Raw genomic sequence first — 27,467 nt, forward strand, 5'->3', positions numbered from 1 at the left:
TCTCTTTCTGTACTGTATGTATTTGTATGTAACAATTGCACAACTCTGTTTCCAGGAATGATTCAATGTATAAATAAGTAAATCCCAAAATAAGCAAATCCTATAAATAAGTACGTTTTCTTGACAATGATGTTATTTTATGGTGAACTCCAGATCCAAAATATTCCAATAATTTTCTGAAGCTTAAAGCATAAGCATCTAACATTCAAGATGCTTAGTATAAACATTGTGTCATTGGAAAACACACATGATACATGACCTTGTAGTTATTATTCTTCTCTAAAACTACTTACATTTCAAGATATAAACTTTCCATTAATAATTCAGAAATGTTGTAGCTGACATTCCATTCAATGCATGATTGTAAATATTTGTAACACTTTACACTTTTACTTTAGATGATTTTAGATCTGAGATCTGAGATCAACAAGCACAACTTTGTTATCAACTTGAAAAAAGCTGTTCATTCTCATCCTTTCTGACTCTCATTCCCAAAATTTGCCTTTTACATCAGGAGACAGAAATGTCGAAAGGAATTTTTTCAAGCAACCTAGTAAAGCTACCCATTCTAAAGCATACTTCTAGTTGAGTGATAAAAAATGTATATCTTACAGGAAAATGCCCAATAGCAACAAAGATTTATTCAGTTTTATGTGTCACGCAAGATTTTAATGCAGCTAAATTTCAGTTTATCATGGCAGTGCTGTGACTGTGCATGGAGCAAAAGAAGATTATAAAATGACACCGTCATCATACTGCACATGTGGAATATCTAGAAAAAACAGGCAGAGAATAAACACATTAGTTCCGGTGGGTGAAAATCCAGCAGAATATGTTACAGAGTCTGTGCAACATCAACAAAACGTGAGGTTAAAATGTAACACAAACATTAGTGAGATTACATTTCAGCTCATTTAAAAATAATGTAGAAATAATGAAAAGGTCAGAAGGGCAGAAATAAATGGAATTTTGACTCATTTAAAAGTTATTTGTAGATTAATGTATATTTCTCTGGAAAATGTATAAGATTAATTTTGCTGTTTTTTGTTGTGTGAAATTGTGTTTTTAATCTGAGTGATGCCATAGAGTTAGTGTTTTTTTGTACTGAATAAGGGTGTGTTATCAATCGGTATTTGCTGTTATTCTGTCATTTTCTGGAAGAGATCTGCATAAATTTTCAGGCAATATGTTTTTTTTCTGAAAAAGGGTAAAGTTTTTCTGAATTATTGGATATAAGTTTGTCATGTGGATACTGAGCTTTGCTTGACTTTGTGCTTTTCAGGAGAGGATGTGGGGCAGCGATTCAAAGAAAATTAAATACATGTAGCAATGTTGTTCTCTATTTTCTGTGAAGATATCGGGCAAAGACAAACTACAACTTGGATAAATTGAGCTGGTTTGCCCCTCCAAATAGAGTCAGACTCAAATTTTTGCCTAAGGAAACTTTAAATCATTCATTTTCAAAATGAAGAACAAAAATCAGAGGTCTAGAGAAACAAAAATAACCAATATGTTAATACTAAAATATGAAATTCAAAATGGCCACATCCCTGTGTTATTAACATAACTGGGATGGCAGCCATTTTGAGGAAAAATTGAATTTCGGATTCAAAAAAATAAATTGGTGAAATCTTTAGTTACTCCTTGAGCTTCAAAATGAATACCAAAAGTGGCAGAGGAGGAGTATTATAAAAGTTTCAGAGTCCAAATATCAGTCCTCAAGACTTGTTCTGCCTTAAGGTAGAACGCACCTAGGGGACAGATATTCGGACTCTCAAACTTTTACAATTCTCTTCTGATATACCACATGTGGGGGTTCATTTTAAAGCGCTTGGTGAAAGAAAACTTTTCACCTGCTTAGTTTTTCGAAATTCGAAAATTTTTATTTTTTTCCATAGAGTTAACACAGGGATGGCGGCCATTTTGAATTTCGAATATCGGTAAATCTTGGGTAATTTGTTTCTCTAGTACCAAAATTTGCACGGTGACCCCCTATTTTATTCTTGATTTTGAAAGAGAATGATTCAAAGATTCATTGAGGAAAGTTAAAGCAAAAGTTTAAGTCTTTCACTTTCGAGGTGCATATTACCTTAAAGGAAAGTTCAAGATCTAGAGGCAAGACACACAGGGTAATCTTGCGATAAAGTGATTTAATTTCTCTTCCCCATAACAAGCAATGTTTGAACTTTGATGGATGATGTTAATGTATGCATGGCCTGTCTTGACTCATCGGATTTGTCTGAGAAATATTTCTAGTAACAGATACCGGTGTTTGATCTTGCAGAAGACCATATATTATATTGTCAAATTTTTATTGAAAATATAGATACTCATTAACATATGAAATGAAGTGTATTGTGATGGGTTGGAAATATATTTACATTGAATTCAAAACTTGTATTATATTGTTGGTTTGGTTTTCTAATAAAATATTCACAAAAAAAATCATTTTTGTTCACGTTTTCTCTTTCATAAAATTCATGGAGTATTCCCCTGTTTCAGCTTCACAGAGAGCTGTGTGTGATTAGAATCATCACAAAAGTGAGAATTTGTTAATTTTCTTTGACAAGGTCATCCAACCAACACACACTCAGCGTGTTTGTATAACTTTACAATTCTTTTGTGGCAATTACTTGTTATTAAAATGCTTTCTAGTCAATATTTATTCACCCATTAATTTAGTTTTCATCATAGTAATAGATGCAAGTAAATTAAGGCAATATGTCAACACATTGACAGTGTCATTTCCGCTGATTAGTTTGTTGTTTGCATTTACTATTCAAGTGATTGATGGTTTTAACATTTGCAGAAGGAACTTGTTTAAACAGCTGGGATCCTTGATCGGGAAATTATGGTGTCATTTAAGCTAATCATATAAATTAACTATCCTGCTAGCTTCAAAATTATCATAATGATAATTGTCATTTTATAATTTAATTTGGCATTATATTGATAAAAAACTCATCAAATTTTTGTTCTTTGCATTGACAAAGTTCTTTCAACCACCCCACCCAGTTTATAGCCAAACTGTTTGACACCATTGTTATAGAGGGCGCTATACGTAGACATGCATGTAGTTTCACTCTGAACCCCATGGTCGCATGTGGTCCGATACATGGCGAAGGTCCCTGAAAGCATTAGAAAGAGGGTAGTTTTTATAATGCTTACAGGGGCGTCCCCCATGTATCAAACTACAGCTGACTGTGTGTCAACGTCACCATATGTTATCAATACTTCAGACAAACTGACTGACCAATATTTTGGAGTAGTGCCTTACTCTTTCAAACAAAAGGAAAGGTCAATAATACCATAGAGGGCGTTACAAAGTGAACCTCCACCAAGGCCTGATGTACCACATCCATGAGAAAATGAAAATCACACTGATGATGCATTTCTCAATGAAGATTTCTCAAAGAAACATTCTAGATTTCATATAACCCAAGTCAAAAATTCGTGTGAAGACCTTTCTATGATTTTTAATATCCCTGCAATTCAATTTTATGTAATTTCTAGCATTTACTGTTCCTCTGCAAGATTTTTATGCATGTCCATTGTTTTCAAGTTTGTGGTTGAACCCATATGGGTGGGAATGACAGGATTAAAGTTCACAGTTTCTTGTCTTGAGACCATTGTCATTTTCACAAGAGTATCAAAGCTTTGATGCCTTGTGAATAGAATGGTGCCTTGGATTTTGAAAGACACGTTTTTCTATTGCTCCCGCGACTTACTTTTTGATTCATGAATCAAGTCACATACACTTCAATATGAATGAATTTTGTACACTCCCCCATATTCTGTCCTCAAGATGCTGTCTTGTATCAAACTTTGAATTTACAAAAAATGCCAAAACGGAATTTACAGAAATTATTGGAAACATGAAACTTCAGCAGATTTCCTTGTGGAAATTTTTTAGAAGAAAATTTTCAGTCTTTTTTTGTGATCTTACAGGATTGTTAAATGGTCATCTTTACAGATCGTGAAGAACAGCACACAAAGACTACACACACACAGAAAAACTGATATGTGGAGTGTTTTGGGATTGATATAGTTGCAAACATAATTACCCCCACATCAAAGTATTGATGAACACCAACATTCTGGAGGGCGCTGTGCATTCCTATTCATGAATTATCAACTTACATGAAAACAGCATAGTTCCAGATATATCTGAACATCAATGAAACAAAAATCAAGTCAATTGCTAGATAGCTGTAAGACTATGGAATCTTCTGAAGGTGGGCTTGGGTACAGTGGACAGGGTCAAGCATGATTTCCATTCAGAGACATTGAAACAAAGATAATATGTATAGAAATAATTTTGTACACATGGTTACTAGTTTGCTTTTTCAATCTTCATTACTCGTAACAGTAACTTTAAAGCCACTCTTCTCAATGCCTGATTCTCACATTAGTGGATGTATGACATTCTCATGAACATTTTGTCAATCTTTTGTTTTCCACAGAAATTGTTATCAACTAAATCACTTTCCTGTAAGACTAATATGATATTAAGTGGGGCCTGTGTGTTTGATACAGAACTTGCTTGGTGGTACAAAATGGACAATTCATTTTGGTTACACTGCTTAAACTGTAACGGGGAATTGATTACTCTACTGGCAATATGATACCCTTCTGAAATCATTTTCTAGATAAAGTGAGAGAGGAAAGCATTTGGAAGTATCTTGCAGATACATCTATCTCTGCCAGTGAAACAAAATGAAAATACCACCTTTCATGCTGAGAAAACACTTATACAGAAACACTGACAGTTTGAAGAATTCATTTATTTTTCAAAGTTTATACCATACTTACAAAAAACAAAAACGAATTGCATTCCCTTGAAATGATCAAATTTCAATCTCTAACAAACTTGTGGTGAAATGTGTCCCGAAATTTCAAACTACGGTATTTTCAAACGTAAGTCTGTGTATATTTCACTAGCAGTCTACATATGCCAGCTTGAATCTAACTCTGTAAGCTGAATCCCTTAGAAACAAGGCCTTGAAGCCAATACCAAACTGCTTAAAGAAATAATATATCAATATGTACTACCACTGTGGCTCTGTACCTCGAAGTAGAATGATTTTATCTTCAATGAAATATACACATTATACTGAGAGGGTGATGGGCCAAATTTATCCCCATCAGGTCTCATTGTCCAACCACAGAGGCCTGGTTAAACAGTCAACTACATTCAACTACGGAAACAAAATTTGAATTCTACAACCTATACTCAAGAACACTAAACTGTAATTCCAACATCACTTCGGCCAAACTGTGTTTCTGGCTTGTTAAACCAGTGTTATGAGCTGTACACAGTTATGTATAGTTTTGAAGTTAACTTTGAAGCTAGCCTGGTATCTATTCAGAAAGGAGTTTAAAGCCATGAATGCATGTGATAAGTAAGACCATGAAGGCCAATTTTCATGGATATAGATCCAAAGGATGTATAAGGTGTGGTTTACTTCCCTATGAAATTTCATTTACACTTGATGAAAGTAGTCAAACAGTCAGATATTCACCTGAAAAGATCTGTGACTTGTAACTGCGTCTTCTCACCTTTCTGAATAACAAAGTTAAAATCAGTTGCTTCAGAAGTATTGGGCTATATAATATTCAGACACAAAACTGCATTTCAGTTAAAACAATAAGACAAACTGTGAAAACTGGCCAGAATAAAGCATACTGTGATCTATATAGTTGTCGCTTAGGAAGTGAAGGGAAAAGATGAATACATTCTTTGACATTACTCAAATTCATATTCTAATGCTGGAAAATTCAAACATGGAAAGTCCATCTCTTATATAACCTATACTTAATATTAACCTTGAGCATGAACACAACAAAAATTTGGAATAGTCTAATTACTATCAAATATACACTGCAATATGTCTCTTACCATTAAAAATGCCTGTCTTTCATTTTATGTGTGTACACAGCACACTGTATCTTACCATTAAAAACACCAATGTCTTTCATTTTACATGTAGAATACATTATTGAAGAGTTCAATATACAGATAAAGTCCCGTGCAGTAATCTTGGAAATGACCAAAATAATATACAACCTCGAAACACAAACATTCCCTCCATTGCTAATGTCTAAAAGCACGCCCATATTTATGAAAATTGCTTTTTGTGCATCTAGGTAAAAGAAGCGATTGACTAGTATATGGCAGTTTCTCTATTGTTCCATAAATGTTCATTAATTTCAGGTTAGTGGGCTTGAATCCATGGAAATAAATGTTCAGAACAGAGTCTGATGTCAAGAAAAGTATTATACCTCAACAGTTTCACTGAGCCTTTGTTTAAAGAACTGGCAGAGCCATGAAAAGTTATCAAAGGCATATACTAAGTGCACTACTTTACAAAATATGAATTTACAATTGGGTTACAGATTATTATACTCACAAACTGGCATAGGAGAACCTAAATGTATGCTCACAGAAATCACCTCTGTCATTTCTGTTCAATAATGGTTCTGCCACTGCCTGGAAAAATAAAAAATACAATCTTTAAACTGATCAAGTCAGTCTGATAAGTCAAAATCAGATCTTATATACATATCTTTGCATATGTCAATTATTACAGTAACATTTTATTTAATTTTAGCAACACTGACTTCCCAAATACTGTCTTGCTGTGCTTACTCGGTAGAAGCAACAAATGTTGCTGGTCAGACTGATTAACTTTACAAAAATTTGTCTACAAGAGTAGCTTGATTCTTTTGTATCATGAGTCATTTTAAATGATACAGTCATGTGCATGTATGGATGAAGGGTAGGATGAAACCTGGCAGCATCCCTTAGTTTCAAAATTGGAAATGGCCTAGCCCTTCTGGTACAATCCATAAAAACAGTCAAACATTCAACTTGTACTTGTCATAGCCTTAAACAGCTAAGTGTGATTTCATTTCTTACACATGGATATTCTGCTGTTCTTGATAATTTTGACTTGACTGTGAGAGAGATGTGAAATTCCAGTTAGCTTTGATTAAGCAAACTGAAATCCACAGTCCACACCACAAATATGCTAACGATAAAAGATACATCAGTTGGCAATGAGCCTGGGACTAGTTTGATGTGGTAACTTCCTGAAGACTAGCTACAGCTGCAATGACATCTATATCTGTGTGTACTGGAATCATAATGGTGTGAGTTTGATCACCCTGCCCTTGCATTCCAGTCTGAATGATATTCAGTATGCTTTGAGCAGTTTGTGGAACGGTCTGTGGAACAGTTTGTGGCACAGTCTGCGGAGCGGTTTGTGCAACAGTCTGTTGATCAAGCTGTGCAGCAACTTGGCTGATACTTGTGGGGTACACCTCTTCTGTCTCTACAACTGTGCATACTTTCAGATGCTTTTCCAACAGATCCATTCTGTTGAAACTGTGGAAGCATTTCTTGCAGCTGTGTTTGCGCTTGTGCGTCTTCAAGTGCTTCTCCAGTGTTTCATAAGTGTTGAATCCCTGTTTGCACTCTCCACAGGAATAAGGCCTTGAGTGAAGCAGCTGATGTTTCTTGAGGAGATAACGATCTTTGAAGCTTCTGCGGCATATATCACAGACGTAAGGTCTTTCAGAGCTATGGACTGTCTGCTTGTGCGTCTTTAGCCCCTTTTGAAGTCGAAATTTCTTTCCACATTCATCACATTCATGCTGGGGTTCTGTCATATGGTGAATTTTGTGTTTTTCAATGTATAACTTGCTGAACAGTTTCCCACAGATTTCACACGGAACTTTGTCAGATATATGGGCATACTGTTTGTGTGACATCAACTGTTTCTTCAGCTTGAACTTCTTATTACAGATGTCGCACTGCAGTGTCCTTTCTGCGATGTGGGATCTCCTGTGGAGAGCCAAGCTCTGGGGATATGCGAATGCCTTGCCACACAAATCACACAGGAAGCGTCTCTCCCTAGTATGGCAAACTTGATGCATTTTCAAGTTAGCCAAGACACTGAAGTGTTTGTCACACAGATGGCACTTGTAAGGACGACTCTTTTCGTGGACACGTTTCTTGTGGAACTTCACACTCTGGCTGAATTTAAAGTGTTTCCCACACAAACTACAACTGTATGGCTTCTCCCCAGTGTGGACATTTCTATGGTCTTTCAAGGCACTGTGCCACTTGAAACTCTTGCCGCAGAACTCACAGTTATAAGTTGGCGGTTTGAATGAATCTAAATCGTTCGGGTGGATCTCACGAATATGCTGCTTCAAACCTTTCACAGATTTGAAAGAAATTCCACAAAGTGCACAATCGCGCAACTTCCTCTGTAAATGTTGCCGGCATCCTGAGCCACTTGCCGTTTTTCCTAAGATTTCTATGCGTGCAGTGTTTGTGTCTACACCATGCTTCATGCGCATGTGTTTGTAGAAATTTGAGGATATCGAAAATCCTATCTTGCAATCTGGACACTCATATGGCTTTTCCCCTGTGTGAACTCGTTCATGTTTAATAAGGCCCTCATTTGAAGGAAATGATTTGTGGCAGTGTGAGCATTTGAATTTTCGTTCTTTCTGTTCTGCTCCAGCCTTTTCTGTCTCTTCTTGCTTTTCTGTAGCCTCTGCCTCCTGGGCTGGTTTTGCTGGCTTGGCAGCCTTGGCAGCCTTGGCTGGCGACTCCACCTTTCCATCAGAGGATTCCGAAGATTTGTGACTGGTATCAGACTTGGCATGGGGGCTTTTCTTTGCAACACTCCTTTACCAGGTTTGCCTTTGACGTCTGCAAAAGATACCTTATGAATGTTTTTCATATGCTTCCAATAATTTGAACTGGTGGTAAAAGTCTTGTCACATTTGTCACACATCTTTGGAGCTTTTGGGCGAGCTGCCTTTCTGTTGCTGCGTTTAAGGCTTTCCATGTACAACTTGGCATGGGGTGTCTGTTTTCTCCTTCTTTTCCCTTCTCTAGGCTCTGCTACAGAAACTGTAGAGTCATCGGCATCACTGCCTGCAATGTCATAGTCATCATCATCATCATCATCATCATCATCACCACCATAATCATGATCAAGACCAGCATTCTGACCACCTGAACCAAAGTAATCATGATCTTGTTCTTCATTTAATCTCGCTTCCGATTCCTGGCGCACCTCACCTGTATCCTCTTCACCATTTGCAGCAGCCTCTTCACTGTCTGGTAACAAAGCCTTCTGTGCCTCCTTTCCACCATCTGGTTCAAGCTGTTTGTCTTCTTTGTCTTTTCTCTCTTTGGACTTTTCACTGAGATCACACTCTGAACTTGGAACAGCACTCCCTCCAACTTCTGAAAACAGCTGCATGGCACTCTTTGCAGGTTTCGATCTTTGGCTGTCGGTATCTTCCTTCTGCATGTACTCCTTACATCCCTGGACAAGGGAATCAACCTCAAAGCGTTCAGCTATTTTAAGAACATCATTGATATTTTGAGCAGTAAGTTTGGCACTTCCGGTGTACAAGTATTCTAGAAAGAGCTCAAAGAGGTCGGTGTTGATATCCTCAAGCATCATTGCGGCCGTCTCCTGGCTTTGAGTCTTCTCATAGAAGAAACCCATAAAGAAGTTGCAGCAGCTTGCCAGCACAACCTGGTGACAAGGGAATTGCTTTTCAGAAATGCAGAGTACTACATCTGTGGAAAATGCCTGCAAACGCAGTTCATTTAATTTACCCAAGACAGCGCCGGCATGGTTAGGGTTACTGTACTCCCATTCTGCAGTTGGTATTGCTGATGCCATGTTGTCTTCCAACTCTCACAGTTCAATACCAAAATTGCTCCTTCTCTTTGAGGACACCAATTAGAGTGTACTGTACTTCTGTTCCAAGGGTGATCCAAACCTGTAATAGAGATATGCCCACTGAATAAATGACTTGTTATGATACACTGTTCTATTTATAGTAAAGACTCTCAGCAAAAAGTTCTCTCCAAATAATCGTAGATCAATCACGCTAGCAAGTTTCAATGAACATAAATCGAAAGGCATTCAAAAGCAGTGTTGAATGTTTTTAACCAAAATATTTTAATGGTAGTGTATATGGATTGGCACATTAAAATCATAATTTCAAACTCTGTAATGTCATCTGCCAAATGCAAATTGCCTTTTGTTTGAATATTAGGTTTCACTTGTAAAAACCTATGGGTATTGCTAATCTTAGCACGATTCAATTCTGTTGAGCTTTAATCTATGATATTTTGGGAGGTGCTTTGCTAGAACTAGTCAAGCATAAGATGTCCAATCTGTTGCATTTTAACAAAAAAATTGAACATTTGAATTTTTAAGGCCCTTGAAAACATAGATGTTGTAAATATGATTTTCACAGACTAAAGCTGCAATATAATACCAAGCCAGGAGGGTGAAAATGTACAGTACTGGTATATGGTTTTACTGACTTTGCAGCGAGGGAAGTGATACTCACTGTTTGGCAGGGAAAGGATTAAAAGTAAACTAAAAACTAAAAAACTTGTTTCTATTAAATCTACATATTAACTTAATCAACAACATCAAAATTACTACTTACAAAAAGAATGTGACTTCTTAAATTTCCTAAACTACACAAACTGAAATTGCATAAGTAAGAATCTAAGTCTACTCTTTGTGTGTTCACTAATGTTCTGCTAATTTGGGGAAAAACACATCTAAACTTGATATTTTAACTACCAAGCAGTGGTCTTCAGTCCATCACAGTAAAATTGTAAAGAAAGCAGATCTACGTGAGAATGATCTATTACATTTCAAATAAAAATTTTGCATACCAAATATCTGTATTGCTAAATACAATGTATCAAACAAAGATGTAAGGGTAAGTTCAGTTTCTTGAATGGAGTGAAATCATGGATCGGTAAAAGTGTATTTTTTAAATTCCTCTGTTCCAAGAATGTTCCATGCAAAATTTGACTAACATTGCAGTACGCATTGCACCATAAAAAAAAAGCATTAGTAAACACACTAATACACTTTTATCTCAAGTAATCTCATGAAGTTGATTTTGTGTCTATTGTAGGACTTCTTTATTAGCGTTTCACATCTTGAAGAATGTGTGTAACTTTGTGAAACTACACAATACAAGTTGACATGCTTGTGTTTCATGCTTTGTATTAAAGCATAAACCATATGGTACAAATATATGATTTGCTTATGATCAGCTAAAGGGATTACCAAAATGTATACATTGCGTCCATCTTCAGTTCTACTGTAACCACCTGTTATATGCTACCCATTACTTTCTAAAATTTCAAACAGTAGATGACCAAATTCATGGTGTTACAGAATTACCGTCGTACTTTACACCATGAAGGAATCAACAGGGAATTTTCAGCTGTACTGAAGTCAGAACTGGCGGCCATATTTGCCCATGGGTGACCACGAAGAGAAAGGATTACGTTCATGTGCCGCTTGTACGCGTCACCAGTGTCAATATTCAAAGATGGTATGTGGATAAATAAGTTGACAAGTCCAAAGCCTAGTTATGCGTTTATCTATTGGTTTGATTTGGATTGAAATTTCAAAAGAAACTTGCCAGGTGAGAGCGAGGGCGACTGGATTAATTGGAGTTCATGATCCATGCAAGAACGACTCTATCTACTTTTCTGTGGAGTACAGTCCCTTAAATACCCCGTCACTTTTGTATTTTCCAATATTCTCATATACGCGTAAGATGAAATCAGGTGCAGGCTGAATGGCGTGCTCATGTCTGAGAATGCACAACCGTCGTTTGTGAGCTGTGCTGTGCGATCATATTCTTTCATTACGGCTCGAAATTTCTTCGCTAAATGCAACGATACCAAATATTAACTTACTTGCAATCCTTGATATGATACTTTCATTACATCTCAAATCAACGCTTGAGATAAAACACAAACAGTGGACGACCCGTCCGAAATATACGAAGAAGATTTTGTTCCGCAAGCTCGATCAGTTGTGAACTACACGACAACGCGCGCTCAACGCTGATGGCGCGCGAATAGGTCAAAAGTCATCAAGATGCGTGAACACCTTTTGCAATTTAAGATGACTGCAAATCCTCTTTTAGCTGTCATTTATTGTCACAGATGCTCAGATTACTTTGGTTGGTAGGTACAACGATGCAGACGTTTCCAAAATTTACGAGGTTTAGTGCTAAAAGAAAAAATATCGAAATTTAGGACGCCCCCAACGAGCTTGGTTTTTTGGAATTCATGGCCCCTGAATTTGAGCCCGTGTGTCCACAGCATGATACTTCAAAGTGATATTTTAAACCTTTATAGATTGCCATAAGTCATCAAATTCATCTGATACGTATCAGATGTTAATTGGTACCTATGGTTATTGGTTTGCACAGAGGAAGAAATTTGGAATTAGAGTAGGAATCAGATTCTTACTCGAAGTTCACGTGATGATGACGTCATAGGCTTGCTTTTCAGCATCCGAACAATTCCGGATTCATACGAACATGGTTTATTTACTGCAATGCAGTACATAGACGGAAGCGCTGCGCTTCCCGGCGAGGATTCATCGTGTCTGCATATACGTCCATGCCTATCATTGGCGCAAAGTCAGTACCCTAACATCTTTAGCGCTTCTCAATACTCATCAATTTTCACGGGCCTATTTTCAGTGTCATTTGGGCCGTTCCGTCGGGTTCGGAAGATATGGAAATGGTCTCCATGATAAAGTGACGCCGATTACTCATAACCAGAGTTCTTGTTGGTCCGATTCGGAATGCGAGGCTATTTTCTTTCTGAAACATTCGAACACCCTTGCTTACGATGGCAATTTGTTCGTGTCTCATCTATACAGAGAAATAGAGTGGCAAAAGGATGACTGACCCCAGATCGTAAGGTCAACACGTTGAAGGTTATTGATAAGTGGGTCAAACTGTGACATCATGAACACATTCGAACACTGTTCGGAACTCTCGTTACAGTAACATTATAAGTGGTTGGCCAGAAGATTATTTATGTCATGGAGGTAGAAAGAGCTCTCCTTCTACCTCCATGGATAATCGAGAAGAGGTTTATATTTTACAAACCTGTCTTCAGCAAGTTCGAGTATGGTCATATTTTGTACACTACCATATCTTCTGTGGATACAGTATGGTAAAAAAAAGAAAATAGCTATACAGAAAACATTTTATAATCATACAAAAGAGAAAATAGTAATGGCGAAACATAACTAGGTTTTGAATATAGTTTTCTTCAGAAATATGCCAAAGGCCAAACTATTCATAATGGTACCCTCTGACGTCATCATCAACAACTTGTAAATTACAGCTTTTAAACAAAGACACTTTTTCTTTGTTATACAACTGGCATTCAAAAATAAAATGCATCTCATTTTCAATTTCTTTACTGTGGCACTTTTTGCAAAATCTACAGTCTGCTTGTATCTTAGGATTTCTTCTACCTAATTCAATTTCAAATGATTACTTAGTTTGAATTTTGAGATATTTTTATGCAATGATGTAACAGTATAGCAAGCAAATTACACACTTGTTCTAGTAACAGGAACAATATTACCGTGCAACCACTGTGTTACACAAACTTTCAATAATGAAATATGGTACCGATGTCTAACTCAAGTGCCTCAGCTTCATGTTTTACAATAATAATTAGTATTTAATGTATTGCACCACCCTATAAAGAAAGAACATGCATATAATTTCAATTACTTCAATGAACAATACTGGTTTAACTTTATCATACACTTCATGTCACATGATCTCTAAGAATGTGCACAATATAAACTTGGAAATCAAAGTAACTTTGAATAGTGTGATTATACATTAAGCAAATTGAATGTCTGTCATAAAATAATCACTTTGAATATCATAACTGTTACAGAGGTAATTCTTCATACACACATTTCAAACTTTCAAATGTGAATAAGGGAGGGGAATCGTGATGTCACTCGAACAAATTTGAAAAGGGGAGGTCACATTTAAAATTGGATGAAGGTCACATTGTACGTGATGATTTCCCCCTCCCCTCCCCAACGTACCTGCCAATTCCTTCGATCCAGTCCCTACCTTATACCAGTATTTAAAGCTGAGCGCGATCCCTAAGTCTGTCTATTTCACACCCCTTCCTCAATTACACAATCTATTAAGTCCTGTACAGTGTGCCTCCAAATTTACAGCTATGGAAGCTCGAGGTGGTGTTCCTGTACATATGTATTTGCAGTGAGAACAAGATTACAGCAACAACAAATTAGTGTTTTTCAGTTTTGTCGACTGCAAATATCATAACAAACAGAAACCTGGTTAATGACTTCCATGCAGTGGAACATCAGGCCTATAGTTGAGTAAAACGAGGCTACACCTCCATTTGTATCAGGTCAGGCTATGAACTCAAAGCTAAACTGCTCGTAGTGATATATGGCATATGCACTAGAAGTCAAACATGTGAAAGGGAAAGTAGGTCAAAGCTCACAAGAAAGAAAGTGAACATGTGGCAATAGTACAGATGTGTTATGAAGACAACATATGTGAGCAATGTGTTGAATATCACCACTGGGATAGTTTGGTTGTGAAAAGTTCATATTGCACTAATACATGCAACAAGTGCTTGATATCATATGCACTTTGGCAGATGCATTTTCCTATCTTGGCATAAATTATTGTAATAAGATTTTTCCTAATCTCAATATAAATAAACTTTACATTCGCATTTTCATCATTGTTACAATATTTCCAGCTGATATGTTTGGTTCGAGAATCTGAACTTGTTTTACATACAGTGTTTCTATGGCAATTCAGAGGTGGAAATTACTGAAAACAGAAAGTTCTACACTGATGCTTTCGGTAATGAACACAAATACCACAAACCAATTGAATGACCTTTATTTCACAAACTGGAGACAAATGCATTTGAAAATCTTCTGAAGTACACATGATCTTCCAACTGCAAAGCAGTCAGTGCATGTTGTGGTCAGCATATTCACACTTTGTATTTAAATGTACTATCCTACAACCAAGATAAGTTGCAAATCATGAATAAAGTCACCAGATTTTTTTTAAGTAAACCAAAAGTTTAAATAAAATTCCACAACCATAATTTGATGCAATCCCTGCTTTAATTGGTTGAGTTGATGTTTGTACAGGAAACTTACTGAAAGGTTCAGAAAATCCACACCCATGTACTGTAAGCAGCATTTTATCTTCCATATCAATTTTTGTGACTTTCATATACAAAAAAGATAGGAGTGCGGAAATTTGGGCATTTCAGAATCATAATAAAAGCAAAGTGATGGAGTAATTGTATATGATCAATAGTTCACCAATCTTGATGAAGCATATCCAAGGATGGAATTTTCATGAAAACTTGGCTGTCATACACTATTTCAAGATTCTGTTTTCAGACTCTGATGCTGTTACAAAAACATAAACGTGTACTTAAAATGCACCACTCTCCCATGGCTGTTCTTTCTGGCACTCCTAGTCATAAACACTGGCAAATCTAAATGACAAGCACAATTTTTTCTGATTATGTAATTGGCTACAAACAACAGCACAAAATGAGTGACAAGTCTCTACACTTATGTTTAGTCTGATTTGTGCCCAGCAGACCATGGTTTAAAATGTTCAGCTGAAAGAAATTACAATACATATTTTTCATGAAAGTTCAGAACTAAATTGATTTGTTGAATTATTGAAATATGTTGTTTGCATCAAAGGAAAAATGCTTAGTAAGACTTGATGAATTAGACTGCAGTAGAAAATATAACAGACAAAGATAATGTAAAATATGACAAAATTACAAAGCAAGAAGTTTCTCCCAGTTTACACAATTTGAAAGTTTCATAAGGGGACTGGGTATCATAAACACTGATGCATGTGAAATGGAATTTGTCCATATGAATGGAAACAGTGGGGTCAAACAAGGTTTGTGTCAAAATGGCAGTGATGGTTAATAAATACAAGTAGGCAACGTACGGCCAAATCTGATGATCCATCATGAAATCAGCATGAGAGTGACCAATATAAAGTAGTTGATGGTGACGCGTATACTTTTGTTGTCAAGTAAGTTGATGGTGATACACTTATGGTCAAATAAGTTAATGGTGATACACTTATGGTCAAATAAGTTGATGGTGATACACTTATGGTCAAATAAGTTGATGGTGATACACTTATGGTCAAATAAGTTGATGGTGATACACTTATGGTCAAATAAGTTGATGGTGATACACTTATGGTCAAATAAGTTGATGGTGATACACTTTTATGGCCACATTACAAATCTTCACTACTTTGTATACAAATGGTTCACAAGGGTTCACCATAACTTCTAAGAATTTAATTAAGCATCATTCCCTGCCATGCTGTGGATGGGAATACATGAACTTCAGGTAAAATTGGAGACATAATATAGCACATGCCTCTAGAGGGTGCTATATCAAGCAAATTACACCCAAAGCTCGAGTACACCCACCAACAGAGGGGTTATTACTATTCTATCAGCGAAACATTTGTGTTTCTGACATTTAAAGAAGTTTCTCAGTATTAGCATCAAAAAAGGAAGGAAGAGATTCTAAATTTGAGCAACCTTCTTTAAACTGACATTTAGGACCCTGGGCCCAGCATTGTTAAAAAGAGAGATACAAAGCATGCATTCTCAGCTATGACAATGGCCCGGTACAATGGCCGTGGGGCAGATGACAAAAGCTGACAACACTGATAGGCCAACATGCAAGGCAAATGTTCCAGCAGTTTTACAAGTAAATTTCAAAATGTTTACCCTGCTCTTTTATCTCCATTTATCAATCAATGTTCTAACAACAGTTTTTTCTGAATATTAAATGCTCTTTGATTTGCCATTAACTGTTGTGTTAGTTGAGGGGCCCGTTACCATTATATCATCACAGTCGACGTGAGCTGTCGGCCAATCAGAATGATCCATTTGTGTACTTGACAGTGATGCAATACTCTTTATCGGGGAATAAAACAAGACAAATTGTAATGAAAAAATATATGTAGAACATTGCATGATGCTAAAGTCACACACAAGTAAACAGCTAATGTGCATTCCAACCAAATCAGTACAGTATGTATAAAGAACAATTTTTGCAGTACAGAATTTCATTAGTAAAGGAGTTGGAGTCACAACTAAAATCTACAAATTATGTTTTGCATGAATCAGTTGACTAATGACCCTTAATTAACCTTTTCACCACCATGGTTTGGCCCATTTCCATTGTTGTCACTGGGTAATGTGGACCTGTTCACAGTGAATTGGGTGTGAACAGCCTAGCACAGTGTACTTTTTAATTGAAATCTTGGAATTGTAGCATGGCTCGTGTGAGACACATTCCTCATCTTAACATGATTTTTATTTCATATTCTCTTAATTTTAATAACAAATATAATCTATACTCCACCCCAGGTATAAGTTTGTTGATATATGCACCATGACAAATAGAGAGTTCACTTCATGTCATCTTGTGTTCCATTTCAATGACTACACCTAATGAATGACATGAAAAAAAGTTGAAAATGTACCACATATGCAATCAATATACCAGGATATTCAAGAGTAAGATGAACTCTAAAAACTGTCTTCAAAAATACAAACATTAACATTTGTGAAATAATTCTGATTGGGTAGACACAATAATGAATCCTGATATTGTCTCTAGAACTATAAGAATTCTGTAAAGATGTATTTGGCTAAACAAATCAGTTGTGCTTAGATGCTGTGTGTCTTGCATTGGATCACAGTCCCTCTATCCAGAGGGACTGTGACTGGATGTAACACAGTCCCTGCACACTACTTAATCTTTCAGTCTATTAATCTGTTTTTGGTTTCCATGGCAATCACTGTTGGAACAATCCAGTTCGTCACGGCTTCTTAAGAAAGATTTAATGCAGAATGAATGAAGAGTATCCATGATGTCATGGGGAATGCCAAATCAATAGTTGCAAATTATCACCCTGTTAGCAATTGCTAAAAACACATCAAAAAGCCACATTTCTGTCTGTTACGTCAAGATAAAGTCATTACATGTAACTGAATGAAAATCTATGTCAAAGTTTACCTTACAAAGTTCCAAGTAACTTTAGTAAACAAGTAACTCATGGAAACTGTCTTTCTTAGTAAAATAAATCAAGTCCAGGACCAATTGGTCTTTAAAAACAGATTCAAATGAGGTAAAGTCTGATTGAATCAGTCCATCACACAGTACTAGAGATTTCCCACAATACATCACGATTTGTACCAACGTAGATTCCCCTGTGAAGTCTACCATGTCTCTCATGTGTAGACAAATTCCTGGACCACTTGTAAAATTCTGAGAACGTACTTTTAAAAACACCTTTCTTCTCAATTCCCATTTTAAAGGATTAAGAAAATTGTGCTTGATTGAGAGAAGAGAAAGGATTTTTGTAAATTTTCCACTGATCGTGTCCTCAGCCATACAGAATAAAGTGATGGAAAGTAGGGAGACTAGTTGCACCTGTTTTATGAAACAAAAGGATATTGATTTTTTTCCAAATAGAAAAGACAAAAGAAATTTACATGCTAACTATTTTCAGAGAATGACCCCTTCAGTTGGTAATAACTTGCTTCCCAAAACTGTGACATTTTGTAGTACCTGAAGAATGTGACTTTTATGGTTATTTAATGGTTTCTTTGAAATTTATACTACAATATTTCAACGTACTTTTAATAAATATAATTAATCAATTATCGTGAGACTTCACATTATTGCTTTTATACAGAACTGAAAAGTTATAAGAAAACTAACGTCGTTGGTACAAATCGAACAGCATTGTGGGTAATTATTGTACTGTGCATCATCCAACTGGTGTTAGCCCAATCACAAAATGAGGTACGCATAACCCACTGACCCGAATTGGAGCAATGAGGAGTACCGTAAATAGAAAGTCTGTTTTAGACCTTTATCAATGGGAATACACCCTTGATAAAGACTGTGTACAGTTGAAATGCAGAGAAATTTACAGTGAACGATCAGACCTGTACTTGATTTTAATACTTCACCAAAACAATTTATAATTTCAAGTCCAACCTGTTTTATTTGCTGTGCCTGCAGTTGGATTGATGTTGGACTGCTACCACAAACTCAAATTGTTTTTGTCTCAACAACATTCTTGTTCCTATTATGGTATAGATATTCAACTACACTGTCTTTTCAATGCTGTCAATTCATCCACAATGTCAGAAGTACTGTACTATCACAGAGGCAAGACAATTACACTAGTAACATATTTGGACACCTGGAGTGTCAGAACAGGTTGATACTATTATCAGGAGACCAAGGATCATGACCTTTTCTTTGTCCTCTGTGATGAAAACATCAACAGGGTGATACTGCAAGGTAGTGAAATGTAAAACATTTATTTCAAAATGAGAAACAGTAAACACCTATTTTTGACAGGGTTTGCCTCATAATATTGAATATTGCCAAACTGAATGTCTGTTGCTTATATTCCTTTAATCGTTTTGTAAGTCACTCTTTCAGCATGGTTCAAAGTTTGCAACTGATATACTGGTAGCTGACCTCTTATATTCTATGCCAGTTTCCTCAAATCTTGCTGGAGATTTCGTCACACTGAAAATCCTACGGCTACAGCTAGCATCTTATGCTTGACTTTGAAACCAGAATAGGAAATGATAAATTTGCATGAAAAAGAACATCCACTGAGATGTCATGGTGACAGATAATATCATGCAGGCTACAGGAAATCAGTCACATGTTTTGACTGGTGACTGGTCGTTTCGGCACCAAGTCGTTTCGGCCTCTTAATTTCCAGCCCAAAGCCATTTCGGCACCACAACCCAAGACGTTTCGGCCCCTGTTTCGATTTTTTTTCAAATTATTTAGTAATTGTCTGACCCGTCATATTCATAAGCGTGACTTTTGCGTTCTGACCAGTACTTTTATGTGCATTTTTTTGTGACTTTTGCCGTGCTGTTTCGGCACCGCTTTCAAACTTTTGCCGTGTCGGCGGCTATTGCTATTGATAAACTTGTGTCACAGATTTGAAAATGATATGAAGCTTTTTCTTACGGTCCTTTACCATGTTCTCACAACACATGTACGTGAATGTAGTTGACACTATACTTTTTAGTACTTTGATTTGCAACATTACGCCCCAGCACTACGGTTCCCACAAGTAGCCTTGAGCGGTGCCGAAACGTCTTGGGTCGAGGTGCCAAAACGACTTGGGGCCTGAAATTGCGAGGCCGAAACGTCTTGGGCCGAAACGACTTGGTGCCGAAACGTCTAGAAACCTTTTGACTTTGTCGTGATTGGTTTGAAGTTTTGTTACAATTACCGGTACATTGTTACTATTCATTATAACCAAATACACCATGATTAAATTCTAGACCAATCACAGAGTAGTTATATTCATGTGTCACCATGGCATCATTGCTGGAGTTCTTCTTCTCCCAACCATAACTGGGTTAAGGGACCAGTAGTTGGAACATTTGACAATTTCCTTCACTGTTTTTATTTTTTAGTGTCAACTGTAGTTTCCTCTACTCCCTAGAGCACATTAAAATACACAGTATTCAGTACTCAGCCTGTATACCGGTATATGAAGACTGCATATGTGAATAATTCTGGTCCGGACTAGAACTTAATTGTAAATAATTTTTTACACATATGGACACTGTGTTGACGAGTTGAATAGTCTGCATTTAAACACGCTTTGGGGAGTAGAACAAGAACCTGTGATTGACATGCGATATACAAATAGTTTAAAAATCATAAAAATTAGAGCTACTTGCCCATGCCATACCACAACTTAGTTAAAGATTGAATGCCTTGGGTAATCTGTTATAATTCCAGTCTAAGTATTTATTGAGACTGTTCTAAATATTTCTGGAATGTGTGACCAACAAAACATAGACTGCAAAAGCTAAACACAACATCTCCTCAACAACACATCATTTAGGAAATGAAGAAATATACAGAAATGATTATTTTTAATGAATAAAAGTAGCCAATTACAAATATTCTATGGTTGCAACATCAACAATGAAAGATTAAAAGTGAAAAGTTATGAACACAAACTGATTTTCATTTGATAATCAAATTATTTCTTTCATTGTTAACCCTTTTACCACCATGGTTTGGCCCAATTATATTGTTTTCAGAAAAGTGCCTGTGTTAACCACTAGGCTGTGCTCTATATTACAAAAGTTCACCACAGTAATGGAGACTTTGAAATTGAAGTGTCCCTCATACGTTAATAACAGCTGTCTACCTCGGCCGACAAACATGTCTTTTCATAACCTTGAGACTGCTGAAGCCGCCATTACATTTGGGACAGGAGTATGGTTTTCTGTCAAGGTGTATTCCTTCATGGTTCTCTAAGTGATCCTTCCTTCCAAAAGATTTTCCACATCTGGAACAAATGAACTTGTTGTCATGTTTTCTCTTGTGTTCATTCAGGCTGTGTTTGTACTTATATCCCCGGCCACAGATATCACATTTGTAGTTGTGCATGTTGGGGTCCCTTAACCGCTTTTTACTAGGCACATTGACCGATGATTCGCTGGAGTCCAAGTCTGAGTTGTTCTTTTCATCGGAGTGGCATTTCATGTGCAGATTAAGAATAAATTTGTTTCTGAATGTTTTGTTACACTGTGTGCATATGTACAAATCACACTCCTCACCATTGTTAGTGCTTGAAGCATTAACAACTTCCTGACCATCTTGAATTGATGCGTTTATGTCAGTCGGACTTGACAAACTGCCCATGGCTGAATCACCGCTGACAGTGACTGTGTACATGTGATTCCGTATGAACTCAGTACATCCTCTGGCAAGCAGCGGTACTTTGAAGAATTCTGCTGCAGTTTGAAGATTCTGTACATTTTTCCTGTTCATATACACAGTTCCTGTATATGCGAACTCCAAGAACTGCTCCATGGTTGTCATTGGGATTTCATTGACCACAAACGTTTCCACTTTTCCACTACCCTGCTTGGGGCTCTTCTTGGCAGACTGGATGAAGAACTCACAGAAGAAGTCACTGCAGCTTGCCAGGATAATTTTGTGGCAGGGGAACTCTCTCTTCTTCACACTAATAATCACATCGATAAGGAGACTCTGCTCCCTAAGTTTGGAGAACCGGGCAAGAATTGTCCTGGAGTGCCCTGATGCCACGTACTTCCAGCTTGATTCAGTCATATTGAGGGATATCGTACTGACATTTTCATCCTTCTGTACACCAGAGTCGCCTCCTTCATCACATGAGTTTTGTTCATTCCGAGCGAAGTCTCCGACTTCTACATGATTGTTGGCAGTTTCTCCATCACTGGCGTCTTCATGAAGTACAGCTATGCCATCCTTGACGTCTTCCGCCACCACCTTGTAATGAGCAGATTCCTCTGTTTCCATGGTTACATAAGGCTCATTCTAAGACTTACACAGCACATATGGTATCACTGTACCATGGTATGAACTTCATTTGTTGGCTGAAGAAAATACAGAAATATTCACTTATTCATCTTTTCCTGAACAACAAATTTCACACAAGACCAGATGCAGCATTACCCTAACCAACATGGAGGCACTGAGGTGTCTTTCAAACTTGTTGAGCAACATGTGTCATCGACAGTGCTAGTACACAGTCACACAACTTTAATGTAAACCAAAGTAATCGAGGTAGAGCTTCGGTTTTTATGAAAACATATCTAACCACACTTATGGGCGACTGAACAAAACACTGATGCAGACATTGTTGTCAAGATTGAGACCACACTGCGAACTGTTATGTTCATGCATGTCAAGGCAATAACAAATGACAGACATTTACTGTGATATGACATATCCTACTGCATCATTTTGGAGTGAACACACATCTCAAAACATAAACTTTTAAATGTTTGGGCAAACTTCCCTAAAAAACCTTCAAACTATTGTTTTCCATAATTAACAATGAAAATCTTGGTCACCGGGCAAAGTTTTGGAAATTAAGTTACAAATTATCTACACTTTAAAATGGCTACTATAACACATGTGAGCTCTACATGAACAACTTTAAGACTTCCGCAAAACAAGAAAGTGAAAACTTCATCTTGTATACTTTTTGAAGGGGAAATGCATGCTTTAACAGGGTACTTCCCTACGCGATATCCAATACAATCTATGGGTTAAGGACAAGGTCAACTAAACAAGTACCATTGTCTAAACGCAAGACTACAACGAACAAACATTTTGAGGTACAGACATCCAGCTTTGCTATTACAAACAGTGGGATTGCATGAAAATTTGGTTGGGCTTGTTGGGTCATGGAATTCATGCCCTTATCTATGTACCCCATTCCGGATCATAATGGACAAAAGGAAACTTTGCAAAACATAATGTTCGTTGTTGTACAAAGTTCCTTTCACTCATTATGGTCCAGGAGGGGGTATATTATTGCTATTTCTTTATAGTTTGGGCTATGCCGAGGAATTGTTGAGATGTACAAAAACATCTGGTGCCACACTACAGGATAACCAGATACATTATTGAGGAGGGGGCTGAAGTCTCAAGATTCACTGGTATGCTATAATATAACAAGTCATCGTTGATGACACAGTCCCCACTTGTTAATGGGTACTTTGATTACATGTCCTCAGAAAGGATAGAGTCCTCTTCATTAATTAGGTCTGTGATAAAAATACTTTGATACAGATGGCGCTCAATGGCCAAGAATGAGTTCCATGGTGATGAAAACATAAAACCAATGTAGGCCACCATCCTAAAGTTCATAAAATGAGTCAACTAGGAATTAATCAACAGGATGTTGTAAAACATTTTTGCATACAATTCTAACACTTGACAGATTATCACTGGTACCATATTTTATAAAGTTTGATGCAGTATTTACAACACTATGAGATCAACATCTGTATCGAGTTTCATCACATTTGACGTTGTATTAATTTGTGGCTATATTACCCTAATTAGGAAAGTTCATTACTTATGCAATTACAAATTAATTAAAATGACACTGATAAATGTCTTTTTCAATGTTAAAGCAATGTGAGCTTAACATCAGTTACTATCTGTATAAAATTTCATGAATTTGATGCAATACGTATTTCTTGACATATCAGCCTACTTACGAAACTTCAATAATTGACATGTTACTGCTACATGACGTGAAACAAATTGACGAGCATATGTATGAAATAGGTCAATGTCCTTGTACCAACTTTGAATGATACTGGTGGAAATATGTCTGAGTTATGGCTCTGTACATTTGAAAATTGTAACAAAATCACCGCCATGCAGCGATATTTGATCTTACTGTTTAAAAAATCAACATGTATATGTATGACGTAAGTCAATGTACATGTACCAACTTTGAATAAGATCAGTTGAGACTTGCCAGAGTTATGGCTCTCGACATGAACAACCATAACAAAATTGCTACCATGTGGCCATATTGGACCATCTCGTGAAACCAATCGACATACATATGTATAAATAAGTCAATGTCCTTGTACCAACTTTGAATAAATATGCTTGATACATGTCTGAGTTATGGTTTCCGGACATTAAAAAATCGGAAAAAAATGGCCACACGGAGGCCATATTGGATTGTATCATAAAACAAATCAATGTGCATATGTATGACATAGGTCAACGTCCTTGTACTAAGTTTGAATAAAATCGGTGAATAAAATTAGTTGAGACATGCCCAAGTTTTGGCTAAGGACACGAAAAAATTGTAACAAAATGGCTGCCATGCAGCCATATTGGATCATATCATGAAACAAATTGACATACATATGTATGACATAGGTTAATGTCCTTGTACCAACTTTGAATAAAATCGGTTGAGATATGCCTGAGAGTATTATGGCTCTGTACATGAAAAATCGTAACAAAATGGCCGCAAGGCAGCCATATTGGATCGTATCACATAACAAATTGACATGCATATGACATTAGTCAATCTCCTTGTACCAACTTTGAATAAAATCGGTTGAAACATGTCTGAGTTATGGCTCTGTACATGAAAACATCGTAATAAAATGGCTGCCTAGCGGCCATATTGGATCGCATCACATAACAAATCAACGTACATATGTATGACATAGGTCAATGTCCTTGTACCAACTTTGAATAAAATCGGTTGAGATATGCCTGAGTTATGCCTCTGATATGAAAAAAATCTTAACAAAATGGCCACACAGCAGCCATATTGGATCGTATCACATAACAAATCAACGTACATATGTATGACATAGGTCAATGTCCTTGTACCAACTTTGAATAAAATCGGTTGAAACATGTCTGAGTTATGGCTCTGTATATGAAAAAATTGTAATAAAATGGCCGCCTGGCGGCCATATTGGATCGTATCACAAAACAAATCAACGTGCATATCTATGACATTGGTCAATGTCCTTGTACCAACTTTGAATAAAATCGGTTGAAACATGTCTGAGTTATGGCTCTGTACATGAAAAAAATTGTAATAAAATGACCGCCTGGCGGCCATATTGGATCCTATCACTAAACAAATCGACATGCATATCCATGAAATTGGTCAATGTTCTTGTACAACGTTGAATAAAATCGGTTGAAACATGTCTGAGTTATGGCTCTGTACATGAAAAAATCGTAATAAAATGGCCGCCTGGCGGCCATATTGGATCGTATCACAAAACAAATCGACGTGCATATTTATGACAATAATCAATGTCCTTATACCAACTTTGAATAAAATCGGTTGAAACATGTCTGAGTTATGGCTCTGTACATGAAAAAATCGTAATAAAATGGCCGCCTGGCGGCCATATTGGATCGTATCACAAAACAAATTGACGTGCATATCTATGACATTGGTCAATGTCCTTGTACCAACTTTGAATAAAATCGGTTGAAACATGTCTGAGTTATGGCTCTGTACATGAAAAAATCGTAATAAAATGGCCGCCTGGCGGCCATATTGGATCGTATCACAAAAAAAATCGACGTGCATCTGTATGACATATGAAGTAATCCTTGTACCAAGTTTGAATGAAATCGCTTCATGCATCTCTGAGATATCTGCGTGAACGGACGGACGGACGACACACGCACGCACGGACGCACGCACGGACGCACGCACGGACATGACCAAACCTATAAGTCCCCCCGGACGGTGTCCGTGGGGACTAATAAATGATATATCCATGCGTGAACAGGTCGAGCATGTGATTGGGTTTGCTTGGTATACATTTTGGACATTCTATTGACTCCAATAATCTGCTGTGCAATGTAAAAGTAAGTCGATCAAAATGGTTGAAAGTTGAGATCCATGAGTATTCGAGCACCATTAAACATTCACTTGCAGCACAGGGTGTTGCAAGCAATATTCCTCAAGGAGTTAGGATAAATAAATGTCATGAATTTATCTTTTTCATTATACAAGCCTTACCTGTAATGTGTGTGCCTATTACTTTACCCTAGCTATCTCTGTGTAGTATTTCAAAGAAAACAGTCCATATCTGTTAATTGCCTACCCTAACCCCATCTCCCTGACTAGACAACTTGTTAGCAGCTCCAAAGACAGCAAGGCTATTACTGTATGAGCTGCTAACAAGTAGTCTAGTCAGGTAGATAAGCCCTCCCCTGTAACTCCCGTTGATGATCGGTAGAAAAAATTAAAGAACTTGAAGAGGATATTGAGAGAAATTAACAGATGCGGACTGTTTTCTTTAAAATACTACAGAGATGGGATAAAGTTATAGGCACTACACGACACAGGTAAGGCTTTGTATCATAAAAAAGTTTAATACTTGACATTTATTGATCATAACTCCTTGACGAATCATGCTTGCAATACCCTGTGTTTGTACACTTGTATGCAGTGCGCTGTCATGAAAGTACGCTTGGCCATCGTTTCCGTGATCTAACACACGTTCGACCGGGAGAATCGATGGGTATTGTATATTGCCGTCTAGCACTGTCACAAAATTTGTTCCATGTGGTTGCTAAAACTTAATGACATGGATGTTATTTTGCAGATAATTTAGGTTGGAGATAACTGGACAACGACAGAAACCGCAATATTCCCGAGGCGTTCGTCTGAACGTGACACAGATCTGCAGAGCAGTGAACTGATCGGTACTTTTGCTCTCTCTGCTCTGGCAACATCTCTATGGAGCAACCCGATCTTCTTTCGTCTCATGCTAAAACTAATTGCATTCTGCTTGTTAGAATTCAACCAAAAATCAGTCTCACCTTTGCACCCTGCTTAAGTTTCCTTGAAATTTGTGAGGACCATCGGACTGCTCTCCAACTCCCTCCTTCCACCTATCGCTGGTTTACCATTCGTGTCAGAGGTCGGCTATGAATATAATTCCCAAAGGTCAACTAAAGAGGGCAAGCTACAGATTGAGTCGACAACACTCTATGCGCACACTTTCCATACGTATTAAACTTACCACTCAGTCTCCGATCGAGCTCAATTGCAGTCATGAAAATACAATATAAGAGATGGACCTTTTGATATCAACGCAGGCTTGAAATTTTTTTCGGGGATAATATTTCAAGAAG

General features: G+C 37.0%; 2 protein-coding genes across 2 annotated transcripts; both read right to left on the reverse strand.

The window, feature by feature from the left end:
* Window positions 1-6,910: 6,910 nt before the first annotated feature.
* On the reverse strand, window positions 6,911-11,900 carry LOC139116153 (zinc finger protein 271-like). The gene is given in 3 exon segments (XM_070678699.1): window positions 6,911-8,670; window positions 8,673-9,816; window positions 11,777-11,900. Coding segments are annotated over 2 exon segments (2,643 nt in total). The 5' UTR covers window positions 9,717-9,816; window positions 11,777-11,900; the 3' UTR covers window positions 6,911-7,071.
* A 7,388-nt stretch (window positions 11,901-19,288) lies between these two features.
* LOC139116152 (zinc finger and BTB domain-containing protein 24-like) lies at window positions 19,289-27,251 on the reverse strand. Its single transcript, XM_070678698.1, has 2 exons — window positions 27,153-27,251; window positions 19,289-22,402 (listed from the first exon to the last, which is right to left on the reverse strand). Exon 2 carries the CDS (start codon window positions 22,323-22,325, stop codon window positions 21,183-21,185), a length of 1,143 nt encoding a protein of 380 aa, XP_070534799.1. The 5' UTR covers window positions 22,326-22,402; window positions 27,153-27,251; the 3' UTR covers window positions 19,289-21,182.
* Between the last annotated feature and the right edge of the window lie 216 nt (window positions 27,252-27,467).

Source organism: Ptychodera flava, chromosome 17 (assembly GCF_041260155.1).
Source record: "Ptychodera flava strain L36383 chromosome 17, AS_Pfla_20210202, whole genome shotgun sequence".
Classification (NCBI taxonomy): Eukaryota; Metazoa; Hemichordata; class Enteropneusta; family Ptychoderidae; genus Ptychodera; species Ptychodera flava.

Bases quoted from the DNA above. Each gene is read 5' to 3' on its own strand.
- LOC139116152 (XM_070678698.1), bottom strand. From the start codon at position 22,325: ATGGAAACAGAGGAATCTGCTCATTACAAGGTGGTGGCGGAAGACGTC.